A 13,048-nucleotide genomic window follows, 5' to 3' on the forward strand; every position below is an offset into this window, starting at 1 on the left:
CTGGAGATCTCTTTAAGAGATCTTGATATTCCCTATCAAGAATCGAGATGGCTAATCCTCTTTAAATCAGTCTTGCCCCATACGGTTTGCTGTGTGGACTCCTACATGACTAAACGTTGAGTTGGTTACTCCCTTTTTAAAAATTATTCCCCACTCCACTCCCCAACCAACCTATATTGAGATCTCTTGGGTCTCAGTTTATCGTATCAAACTAAGCCAAGTGTTCTGCAGGTTGATTGTACATGGAGATCGATTAATGTTACACAATAACTTGCCTCTTGCCAGTGAGCATTGCTTGTAGTCATTTTATCTCTGTAACGGATGTGTTGATTATCTCATGATAAAGTAATATACCTATGAGAGATTATGGGGAAAAACAAAAGACAGGAATCAGAACTATACCATGATTGGCACCTTATCTTAACATTTCAGTGCCATTTTCGTGAAAAGACCAAAGGCCTTGTTGCTGTAGGATAAGCCCATAACCACTGTCCTGTTCCTTTGGCATAACCTTGTAGCAGCCTGTCCCACCAGTATTTTCCGAGACTCTTTCAGCCAGATGGCAAGCACATTCCTTGTTGCTCTCAGCTAGAAGGATAACCTGTCAGACGTTTTCTTCGTGCTTTTGATACTCCCACCTGTTGGGGAAGGGGAAAAAAGCCTGGGTCGTCCAAGCCAATGAACTTCGATCCTCATGTGGAATGATTTATACAAAGAGGCCCCAACTTGTGTAGAAATCACTTGCATGAGGCACTCTTTTGAAAATACTCTCCTCATCTGGAAAATAATTTGGCTCTGTAATTGTGGCATTCGGGAAGTTGGGGCGGGTGGTTCAGTTAAAGAACAGCTGAAGGGAGCATCCATAGATGGTGAAGTGGGAGGGGTGTGAGGGGGGAGGAAGGGAGGCATGTTAAAGGCCTCCTCCCTCTAACAGGAGATGGTGGATGAGGGCAGTGACCCTGAGAAAGGAGAAACCCTCCTCTCAGCCTGATGCCCTAAAGCCTGAAAAGAGTGACCATCATACTTCCCTTGACCCAGCAGATTCGAAAAGATTCCTCCATGCATCCTCAGCCATTCATTCGATTTCTGAAATCACAGTGATATTTCCTACTTGCGTTGAAGCAGCACCATCTGAGGTTTTAGGCAACTTGTTGGGCTGTGCCATCCGCTGGGATGGGGGTGCAGGTGTGGATTAACACTGGGCTTGTTCTTCACTGAGCTTCAGGCCATGGTTTAGAAATGTTTCTCCGATAGCCAACAGGGAGATGTGGAATCCCCTAGCTAGTTTTAGAGACAGAGTGTAATAGGATTCGTCTGAGTAGTATCCTCCCTTTTCCAGATGAGCCTGGACCCACCTGTATGCAGCATGGCAGAGGTGGGCCTTTGGAAGGTACGTGTATTCATGTTGCCTGTTCTCTCCCCAGAACCTGCCAAGGCTGCCTCCTCGGACCTGACTGCCTGGTTCAGCCTCTTTGCTGACCTCGACCCACTGTCAAATCCTGATGCTATTGGGAAAACCGATAAAGAACATGAATTGCTCAATGCATGATTCTGCAGCCTCTCGGAGGGAGCCCTCGTGCCACTCCTCGGCCACACACCTGGGGACACGCAGATGTATGAAGTGATCAGTATGCTGTTTTCATATTTACGTGCCATTTTAATAAAATGAAAGGGTCAGAGGCCCTGTTTATATTGGTATAATTATTTACTCTTATTTGGTATAAAGGGTTTGAATGTATTCTCTATGTGGATCTAACAATACACGATTGTCTAGGAGCAATTTTCCGGCTGGCCGCTCTCCTGCTGACATCCGCATTATGGCTGCTGATGTGTCACTGGGCTACTGTGAGATCCAAGTTCAAATCATCAACCTATTCTGTATTAGGTTGCAGTAACGAGTCCTGTAGCCTAAGAGGCGGTGGGAGGCTAGCAAAGCTTAAATGCCTCCTCATGTACTCCCTGCCTTTGTCGCCCTCGTAAGGGGGCTGCAGGAAGACTTCCCCTTCTTGCCACGCCACCTTCCAATGAGCTCTGGATGAAGCCCCAGCCAACCAAAGACACTGTCCCTCAGCCCTTGTGTGGTGGGGTATGTGTTCTCACATGGGCTGAGGAGCTGGGCTGGTCTCACTGCACGAACCTTTCTTATGGAAAGCAGCCATATCTGCAGATGCCAGTGTCTCCTCTTGTCTTCTCTGTGGCTGGAATTCAAAAGCATGTATTTCTGGAGTCTTTTGTGATATTAACTGTTTTTGTTTTTTGTTTTTTTTTTTTTTTTAGTTAAATGGCAGAGATATTTGACTTGCAAAAGCACGTTAAGAGAATCTGTTGTGGGGACTCAGTGGGGAGGTACCATGGACGTTGAGGCTGGAGAGGGACAGATGAGGAGAACAAAGACGAACCCCAACTGCATGAAACTACTGACGAGATCCCATGCATCCCACATACAGTGCAGGAGAGGAAGGCATGGACTTTTGTTGGCTTGGGGAGAGATAGGAACAAGTTTTGCATGTGGGCATGTAAGTGGTTCAGACACTTCACGGGTGTTGAGTCCCCAGGGCTGGCACCTCTCCTCCCCTCCCTGTGTCACCTGTGGTATGCTGAGAGGCCACACACCCCTGTCAGTGAGCCAGTGGCCCTGAGAGGAGTAGCGTTGATGATTATCCTGGAATTGGGCCTCTGCTGCATTCTTGTAGCCTCAGTCTCTGGCTTTGGAAGGGTCTCCTTTGGCCACTTCCCCCAACACAGGAATGCGGCTTCTTGGCTCTGCAGTGTGCCCTCAGGGAAGGACCTGGTCCAGCAGTAGCCACTGTCCTCTGCAAGATGGCCCTGGGGGACTGGAAGGCATCCTCCTCCTCCTCCTCCTCCACTGCTCAAGAAGAGACCTGAAGGCGAAAGGGGGCTGGAGCAGCTCTGCTCATGTGTTGGCCGGCATAAACTGTCCACAGAGTCTCATTTGTAAGAATCTCATTTGGTGACTTTTCAGCCTGGCATGCATGGTCTTTGAGGATACAGGGATACAGCCCTAGGCCCTCCCCTCTCCACTCCACATAGCCTCCCCGCCTCATCCCACACATATACAGAAAAGCTTGCTGCACCAGAAGCCCTCCCTCTCCATGCTGGGCCTGTGCATTTGCTGCACACTCCCCCTGGGATGCCCCTGTCCCCTTACCCCTGGCTGCCATCACACCCCTACCCGCCCCTCAGATCACACTTCCTTCGAGCATAGCCCACAGTTTTCCTAGGAGGAACCACCCCTCATCTCCTGCCTGCCCTTCCCCCGTTTCATGATAAGCACACCCTTGGTGCTCTGCCTGGCCCCTGAGGCCTATTCGTAGGCATCTCCCTCTGGCCCAAGGTGTTGCAACCCCAGAGAAGGGTGTTCCTGTTTCCCCAAATCTTCTGTGTCTCCCTAGTAATAAGCACCCTGGAGTCACCTTGTGAGCACAGGATTAATGATTCCTGAGTGGAGCTGCCCTGTGTGGAACGTAGATTAAGGACTCGTTTCCTCCTGGGTCACGTGTGTTCGCAGCCGTGAGAGCCCCACAGCAACCGCAGTAAGGAGACGAAGCAGAGAAGCAGGAGGGTAGACTTGCTCCATCCAGGCTGGAGGCTCAGGGAACTAGCTTGCTGGGTACTGGGTGGGGGTGAAGGGGTGTGGGGTTCTTCTCAGTTGAATGGATCATTTTAGTTGCATTGTAAAGTTGATCTGTGGGTGAAGGGCAGAGGATGATTGTGGTAGTTGAACAGGCTTCACTACAAGTGAAAGGACAGAATTGCACATGGAGGCATTTTCTCTCTGAATTTTCTTTACATTTTTGTTAAAAAAAAAAAAAAGATTCAATTCCCATTCCCATCTGCAATCCACTTGGCCAGGCCCTTGATCCCTCTTGATAGGCGTGTTTTGATCCTGGCTCGCACAAAGCCCCCTCGGCCACCTCTCTAGTTTAAGGAGAAGCAGCTGCTGGCTTATTCTCTTTTAAGCGGCCTGTGTGCCGCCCAGCCAGGGGGCTTCCTTGGGGGCCCACCTCGAGGCCCCTCGCCAGCCGCCTGTGGAAGGACTGTCTCTGGCGTGAAGAAGACAAAGGTGCCCCACCCCCTTCACGCCCTGTCTCACTTCTCCCTCATTTTCATTCCTTGTCTCCAGGCCAGTCTGAACCACAATTGCACTGGAACCCTCAGGGAAATTCAGAAAGCACCTGCTCCTTGAAAACTTTCCTGCAGTTTTAGGTGGTCTGCAAGTGCCCCTTCCCTTCTCGAGCTGCCCCAGCCAATATATAAAGAATATTCAAATGTAAGGGAGGGAGCCAGAAACATTTCTCTTTCCTCTTTTCTTTTTCTCCCAGCTGGCATGGGCTTTGGTGCACTTTATAGATTCCTTGCCTTCAAAATGTAATTTTAGAAATGTCAGGTTGATTTTGAGCTGTGTGAGAGTGAGAAAAGCATCCGTCAGCTTCAGAATTAGAAAGGCACCAACTTAGAACTTTTTGTTGGAGGCTTATGCCCAAGAAAACGTGGTCTGCTCAAAGTTGGCATCCCCAGGAGGCGTGAGTTGCCAGTGGGCATGTAGACGGGCTCACCATCATGCTGTGGCAGGTGTTTCCATTGGGTGTGGGGCCAGGGCTGAGGCCCCCGAGGGGTCTTGTGAGGCTGCCTGGCCATTTGGGTCAAGATGCTTTCTGCCCATGCTTCGCCTCCAGGAGCCCGCCAGCTGAGCTCCATGCTTCCCTTTCTCAGCTATCACTGCCGAGAGAGACCCCTCCTCAGGGGCCGACCCTGGCAGTGGCTAACAATTGGCACTATTGATTTTCCCAGTATGTCAAAGTGCATCTGTCTTTGTGATCAACTGGTGTCCTCCAGACAGGCCATGGCAGTTAATCCTTTGATTCAGACCATCTCTAGTCCTCTGATTGGCACCACACACAGTGCAGTGATGCAGGTCTCTTCAGCTTTGTTGGAAAATAGACTTCATCTTGGAGCCAACTCCAGTGATTGGCATTGGCTGCCAAGAATTCTGCACTGAGAAGAATTCTGATAAATGAGTGATGTTTGTGATAAGTATGGGGCAGGGGTGGTGGCAACAGTGCTGTGTGTTTCCCAACACTGCATTAGACCATGTCTTTCATGGGGCTTTTGGAATTGACGAAGACAAGACGACGACTACTTACTACTACTCTCCTCCTCCTCCTCCTCAAATTAAAAAAACAAAACAAAAAACAAAGATTCTGGAACTCCTAGAAAGGGGCATATATGGATGAGAAAAGCAGAAATCTCCAAAAAACCCCACATAATTACTGAACCCTAATCTAATTCATCTCAGACTTATTTAAACAACAACAACAACAAAAAAAATGAGGGTGGATTTATTTGCTCAGGTAACTGAAAGGTCCAGGCACATGCTTCAGGCACAGCTGGATCTAGAGGTCAGGTAGTGTTCTCGGCAATTGCCCTGTCTTTAGCTCCCAGCTTTGATTCTCTCTGTGTTGCTTCATCCTAACAGACTTCCCATAAGGAGGAAACATGGCCACCAGTATCTCCAGCCAAAGTCTTGGAATTGAGCCTGCTTTGGATACTATGCCCAGTCTCCAGTCAGCCACTGGGATCAAGGTGGGTGGGGATGGGAAATAGGCTATATCCCCAGCTTCTCATGTGCCTGTCCCTGGAGCCTGACTCTTAAGGACTGGGGATGGAGAAAGGATGGTTCCTCAAAGGAAGGCTGTGCTGCTAATACCAGAGGAATAGGGAATAGATCCTGGGCAGGAAAATGCGGTGGTGATCCACTCCAGATTCCATCGGAATGACCTTGAGGACACAGGGGGTATGGAGCAAGGTGGCTGAAAGAACTGGAATGTTTTCCAGAAGTCTGTTTTGAGGCCACTGCCAGCCCTGGGACTAGAAGGCTTGGTGTTCTAGGCAGCCCAGTGAGGATGCCTATGTGTGGCTCTCCTATAGCTGACTTCCAGGAAGTCAGAAGGGACCACAGAGCTCTCTGCACCCAACCTGCTGATATCCAGATGAGAAAACCAAGGGACATATAAGAAAAACTATAATTTAGTGAGAAACCAGGATTAGAACCCACATTGTCTAACTGCTGGGCCAATGCTTCTTTTTCTTCAAGGCGCTTGCTAGAAACTTAGAGCTGAAGAAAGGAATTCAAAGACACAGAATTCCTTTAAGAACCCCTATCTTTTCTCTCCTCCCAACTCTGTCTCTCTGTCTCTCTCCCCCTTTTTTTGGCCAATTATTTGACATCTTTGGGAGATGCACTTCCAGACAGTAGTGTAGGGCAGATGTTAAGAGTTTGGGTTCTGAAGCTGGAGAAATCTGTGGCCAAGCCTCCCAAGTTGAGGCTTCACCAGCTGTAACTACAAACCCTCTGCACTTGTTTCGTCATCTTCTGTAGTAGCATCACCTGCCTCGTGGAGTCATTACAAGGACTGAGTTGATGCCCCCAAAATGTAGCCCTGCACTTGCACACTGCAGCACACAGTGTAGCCACTATGTCACGGAAGTTCACTCGCTTGGTATAGGATGCTGAAGTAGGCGTGGGAAGCTGCTCTCTCCCCATGACCTTCCATGAGACTCTCCAAGCCCCATCTTCTGTTCCCATCACTTACTAATTTGCTCCTAAGTATCACGGGAATGGAGGAACGTGTTAGGTAGGAAGGGACTAGAAAGTCTAATGAATAAGTTGCCCCTGATTTTTCCATAAACTTGGATAGAATTCTGTGCGGAGACCAGGAGAAATGAAGTGGGTTCTCCTGCCAGTCAGAAAGGACATGCTGCAAAACTTGTCAAACTTAATGGTATTTTTTAAATGAACCATTACCTAGAGCACTGACCACCATCCCAAGAAATTGGGATGCGGAGCAACTAGAACTCTTACGCACTGTTGAGGGGAAAGCAGAGTGGGACCACTTTGGAAAAGTTTGGTAGTTTAACATCAGGTTAAATACACACTTACCTACCATACAACCTGGCGATGCCACGCTTAGGAATTCACCCTAGAGAAGAAAAGATACATGTTCACACAAAAACCTCTATGTGAATGTTAGTAGCAGCTTTACTCATAATCTTCAAAAACTAGGAACTTAAATATCCTTCTCCTGGAGAATGAAGAACTGTGGTACATGCATCCAGTGAGATATTATTTAGCTGTGAACAGGAGGCAACTCTTGACCCATACAACAGGATGATTCATGTTGCTATCATGTACCCCTGATATGATGCAATGGACAGGGAACTTCATCTCTGTAGTATTCTTTCCAAAACTCATAACCTGGTCTAGTCATAAGAAAAATATCAAACTCAAATTGAGTGACATTCTACAAAATGCCTGACCAGTGTAGCTCACAAGTGTCAAGGTCATGAAAAACAAGACCAAGAAACCACCACAGATGGGAGGAAATTAAGGAGACATGACGACCAAATGCCATTTGGGATCATGGAACAGAAAAAGACTATTAGTGGGAAAATGGATGAAATCCAAAAAAAGTCTATAGTTTCGTTGATAGTATTGTGCTAATGTTAATTTCCTAATTTTGACTACTATGTCAAAATACTCTAGCTATGTAAGATGTTAACATTAGCAGAAGCTGGGTGAGGAACTTTGTACTATCTTTGCAACTTTTCTGTCAATCTGTAAGTACTCCAAAATAAAAAGATTTTCTGCTTTAAAGGCTACATACTGTGTGGGTTCCATTTGTATGCCATTTTGGAAAACACAAACCTAAAAGGATGGGCCTTAGATCAGTAGTTGCCAAGGGCTGTGGTTGGGGGAGGGCTGGACTCCAAAGAGGCACAAGGAAATTGGAGGTGGGCGGGGGTGGATACTGGTTGGAGCTCTCCTACAAATCGTATTGGTGGCTACACTACCATATGCACTTACCCGAATCCCACGGAACCCTACACCAAACAGGATGAATTTTACATATGTAAATTAAGCCTCAATAAGTATGATTGTTCAAGAAGAGAAAGAAGAAATTGGAATCTGGATCTTGCACAAAGGGATGCTGTACTTTCCATGTGGTAGGAGAGCCCCTAAAATAACCAGGGAAGCAGAGAGACTCATTAGGTTTGCAGAGTTGGAAGTCTGATCAGCTGGAAGGTCCACAGAAGATCAACTCTATTCACAGTGGTGTCCTCCTGTGATGTCTCCCAGATCTGTCTGTGAGTAAGTCAGGACAGGCCAGGCTATGCTTTGGCAACAATCACCAAGAAATCTCAGTGGCTTATAACCAGGAAGTTTTCTTCCTTCCTCACTCATGCTCTGTTTCTAATGTGGGTCAGTGGAGCTCTGCTCCACAAACCCCCAGGGACTTATGCTGATGAAGCGTCACCAGCATACAGCTGATCACATGCAATGTGTGAGCCTCTTGGTCACTATAGCGAGGAAAGGTAGAAATGGAGCATTATCACACACTGGCTATGCTACACTTCATCCAAAGAAAAACACACTTCTCTTCCTTCCAAAACCCAGTGGCTAGAAATAGCCACGTACCTCACTGCAAGGGCCTAGGAGATGGCACAGAATGGACAGAATATTTCATGAGCACCACTACTTCTGCCTTAAAAAGGCTCTTGGTCTTTAAAGGTGACTTTGGAAACTGGACAATACAATCTAATTTGTTCAAAAGAAAAAAAAAAACAATATATGTGTATTAAAGAGGGTTTTGTGTGTGTGTGTGTGTGTGTGTATTTTGTTTTCTTTTTGGTAGACTAAGGTCTTGTACTATTGGCAGTTCTGCCTTATGAGACATGAGAACAGTCCCACGTGAATGTACTGACAAGAGAGCAATCTTCAAACTGTCAGTCACACTCATATCCCCCTGCCAAGCAGTCCCGGCTCCCATTCTGCGAGGAGGGACATGGTCTTAGCTAGTAAGTCACACTGTAAGCCCCAGGACCACCTGGTTGCAACTGACTAGCTCAGGAAACCCATGTGGTAGGCCTGGCAGAATAACTTTTCATCCAGAGAGGAGCAGAGTTTATGGGCTTCTCCCTCCTTTGATTCTGAACTAGGGATGATACGAAATGATTTGTCTATTACAAAAGTATAGATACTGAAATTAACAGGACCAATACACAGTTACTTATAAAGTGATGGGAGCCTCCTGAGTACTGAGGAACCGAGTGATGGCCGCGGGGACAAAGTACAGATGAGGACGCAGTGAAGGAGGGGGTTGCTGCTAGAAGCCAGACCCCTGCAGCAGTCCAGGTTGCTTAGCCAGCTGTGAGCATCCCTGCTCTGATGCTGCTGATACTCATCTGGACTTTAATCAATTGCACCTCTTTGTACTGAAAATAGAACTTATGGCCTTAATATAATACCTATGTCCTGGCTTCTGATAATTAACTAGTAGGAAACGGACTGAGGGCCCCACTGTTCTCAACATGCCAAGATGTAGAGTTCACAAGCATCTGACCATACTCTCTGAACCAGTGCTTCCCTGGAAGACACGACTGACGTCAGGTGAATTCTGAGGCTCCACAGGCTCTTGATCCATCTCTTCCTTTTCCCCTCTACTCCTATTGCCGGACACTCCTGTAGCACCTCAGGAGACTGTCCGGGTGCAGTGAGACGCCATTTTCCCACTTCTGGGACATACCCCCAGCAACAATCTCAGTGGTGGAACTACGGGCCTTCACAGCAGGGCGAGCAACGTTTTTATAATTTGCCCTAACAGAAAGCTGGTCAAAAGTGCTCAGGAAACCCCTCAACCCCGACAGGGGCCTGTATCCTGACCCTTCTGCCACCCAAGGAGGAGGCAATTGATTTTAGAAATGCCTCATCAGCAGAGGCCGGGCTTCTCTGGAGCTTCCTTTTTCAGCCACTTCCCAGGGAGCTCTTTTATTGATTTTGGTCTGAGGTGTCTCCTTGCTGGTATTTCTGGACCTGACCTGTGATGCCCCAAGGGTCTGTACCACATTTAGAGCATCGTCTGCTGGCCCCCTGTCCCCCGCACAAACAGAAGGCATTCTCAGGACACAGCACTTGACATATCAACAGCCTTGCTTCCATTATCTCCCTACAGTTCATTGCTATTCTGATGGCTGTGTTATAAACTCTTTCATCCCTATTATAAACTCTATTCTGGCCCAGGGATTTATGGACCCCTTAGCTTCAAGAGTTCTGTACATCCTCTGAGCTGTGTAGTTTTGTGTGTGTGAAAATGCACCTCTGTGGATTTCTTTTCCTGAGGAAATGGTCCAGAGCTTCCATAAATTCTCAAAGGGGTCGATGCACAATAAAAGTCAGAAACATGCTAATAAGAGGTTTCATGCTGATGGAGAGGGCACCGGTGTGACTGGAACTTCCTCTGAGCACTAGAAGCCTGCATCATCCACGTGTAAGTGGGCGGGAGGCTCCAACGGCCACCTTTCCCTGCAGGAAGTCACCAGCATTCCGTACTCTTTCCTCTCTCCTTGCCCTTAATGGCTGAGTTGGCCATGCATGGGCCTCAGCAGTCAAACTGAGGGGTATTTTTATCCTGCCAATAAGAGCTGCCGTCCCGGGTGAGCTGCAACTTTGACTCCAGCTGGAAAGGAAGAAGCTAGCAGGGAGAGAACAAATCCGGACAGCACACTGCCCCGAGCTCTTGCTACCTGCATTCTGCTACCCATCTGTTACCTGCCCTCACAACCAGCCCCAGGGAAAGCCTTGCTTCTTCATCCTGGGCTTCAGTGGCCAGCCTGTGGTGAGGGAAGCCCGGAGCCAAACAGGCTGGTTTTTCTGCCCTATAAACCAGGCCCGTGGTTAAAGACAAAGCACCTGGAAAAGATGGGAGTGGGCCCGGGCTGAAGCCTGAAGTGTCATGTCCTTCTGGCCTTGCCTTCTGGATGTGGGCAGGCGGGGAGAGCTGGGCACACGGCAGCACAGGGAACAGGAAAGGCATGGAGGTCTGTGGGAGAACAAGGTCAGAGGCATACTCGAGGGATGCTTACATGGTAGCCAGGGTGGTGGGGCCTGCCTGACCCACCTGCCGAAGGCGAGGAAAGATGCAGACGGCAGATTGTGAACAGCAGAGGAAGAAGTAGAGCCATGCAGTGAACATCCTTGAGGATGTTGGAGACAGGATTCGAGGCTTGTGGAACCAGGTTTATGGCTTTACAACCTTCACATTTTCTGACCCTACATGGACTATTTTATCCATGGGGTGCTCTATGCCAGGCACTGTGCTATGTGCACACAAGTCCCTTTCACCCTCTTAATTATCCTACAGTAGGATTTTTTGGCATGTTGAGTTTATTTTTTGCATTACAATTCATATACCATAACATTTATCCTTTTAAGGTATATGACCCAGTGATTTGGGGCATGTAGGGCTTTGGGAGGTAATTAAGGTAAAATGAGGTCCTAAGGGTGCATGCGGCCTCATCCGATAGGATAGTGTCAGAAGAAGAGACAGAGGAAAAACCATGTCAAAGGCCATGACAAAGCGGCTGTCTCCAAACCAGAAAAGTCCTTCCTAGAAACCCAAATATTGCTAGACCTTGATCTAGGACTTTGAGCCTCCAGGAACTGTGAGAAATACATTTCTATCATTTAGGCCCTTCAGCCTAGGTTCTTTTGTTATGGCAAAAGCAGAAGAATAATCATTATCGCTATTTTACAAAGAAAGACTCCCAGATTCACAGAGTGGTCACTCATTCTTGTCTGATGGCCAGACCTGGACCATAGTCCCCTATGCCACACTGCCTCTGTCTTCTGACATGCGGGAGGGACATGGTTCTACCAGGTGTGGCCTGCCAGCTGACAGAAATGACAAATGGCAAAGGGCTGAGGCTCAGTTTGGTGAATGGGGGAGACACTTACCAAGAAGGAGAAATAAGCAAATGTCTGAATCCCCAAGTTGCTTCCTGCCCCACTGGATTATGCCAGCTACAAATTCAAAGACGAACAGGAGTCAAATTCTGCACTGGTGATCCTCAAGCCAAGGCATCCACTGCAGCTTGTCCAGGGCTTTGATCCCCAGTCTTCTCTAATCCAAGTTCTGGTCAACATCCATCATATGCACCCACTTCAGTCAAGCTCTGTAAAACTAGATTAAATATACCTCAATAAAGAGTGTACTGAGAAATGGGAATCACATTCAAGAACAGTCTCTTGACCACTTTCAGGTTTCTATAGTTTGCGTGGGACAGAAGGTCCTTTCCAATTTTCTAAGTGAGGCTTCAATTTTCAAGAAGTGTAAATGACAGGACAGATTTCTGGGCTTTCTGGTGCCCACTTCATAAATCCATCTCAACTGAGTATAGGGCTCTTAGTATGGGCCACACTCCAAGGAATGCTCTGTCCTCTGAACCACAACTCCAGACTTCCCTAAATGCCATTCTAGGCTTAAATAATTTAATCTTATGTACCTGAGTATGATGGTGTTGGGACCTTTTTTTTTTTAAATGGGAAAGTGAAAAGGGCAGGAAACTGTACGTACATTTGGATAATTCCACTGAACCAGAGTTTGCTCTATCAAGCCTCTTCTCAAGCCACCTTGATTTTAAGAGGTCTGCTCATTTCCGCTAAAACTAAATCTTTTCCTGCCATATCCGTCTTTCCTCCCTACATTCTCCCCCTCCCTTGATAACTGGAAATAAACATGCATTTTTTCTCAAATTATAACATTTCTAAGAAAACTTAGAAAAACATAAATGCAAATGTTAAAGACAAATATCCACAACCCAAGCATAACCACTATTAATTTTTGTACATTCTTCATGTCTTTTTTTTTTAACTCATATATATATATATATATATATATATATATATATATATATATATGTATGTATTTTTACACAACCAAGAGATCACTCTGGTTTGTGACCTGCTTTTTGCCACTTGGTGTAAGTGCTGCCAGGTTCTTGCTCAAAAAGGTATACTAACTTACTCTTCTAAGACCAGGTATGAGAGTGACCATATCCCCACCACCCCCTTAGCACCGAATATCACCCTTCTTTTTCATCTTTGAAAGCAACCATTTGAAGGCAACCAATTGTTGTTTTAATTTGCACGCTTTGATTACTTGTGAGGTTAAACATTTATTTTCATGTTGAT

The 13,048-nt window shown here is 46.9% G+C and overlaps 1 protein-coding gene and 1 long non-coding RNA gene across 19 annotated transcripts in view; one reads left to right on the forward strand and one right to left on the reverse strand.

Moving 5' to 3' along the window:
* ICA1 (islet cell autoantigen 1) overlaps positions 1-1,701 on the forward strand; it is a 152,021-nt gene extending 150,320 nt beyond the window's left edge. For all 16 annotated transcript variants that reach the window (XM_086695351.1, XM_086695452.1, XM_086695340.1 and 13 more), the window contains one exon: positions 1,425-1,701. In XM_086695351.1, the coding sequence (XP_086551477.1) occupies positions 1,425-1,549 (125 nt within the window). In that variant the 3' untranslated portion in view covers positions 1,550-1,701. The remainder of the gene's footprint in view (positions 1-1,424) is intronic.
* A 528-nt stretch (positions 1,702-2,229) lies between these two features.
* LOC147583247 (uncharacterized) lies at positions 2,230-12,744 on the reverse strand. Of its 3 annotated transcripts, none has more exons than XR_015246779.1 (4): positions 11,813-12,744; positions 6,962-7,001; positions 3,435-3,706; positions 2,230-2,882 (listed from the first exon to the last, which is right to left on the reverse strand). It is a non-coding gene; the product is annotated as an uncharacterized LOC147583247 (long non-coding RNA). The 3 variants fall into 3 exon arrangements; XR_015246780.1 differs by having other exon boundaries at positions 3,435-3,753; XR_015246778.1 differs by lacking the exons at positions 6,962-7,001; positions 11,813-12,744 and having other exon boundaries at positions 3,435-6,954.
* Positions 12,745-13,048: the final 304 nt, after the last annotated feature.

Source organism: Puma concolor, chromosome A2 (genome assembly GCF_028749965.1).
Source record: "Puma concolor isolate L17-30 chromosome A2, mPumCon1.1.hap2, whole genome shotgun sequence".
In the NCBI taxonomy this organism is placed as follows: domain Eukaryota; kingdom Metazoa; phylum Chordata; class Mammalia; order Carnivora; family Felidae; genus Puma; species Puma concolor.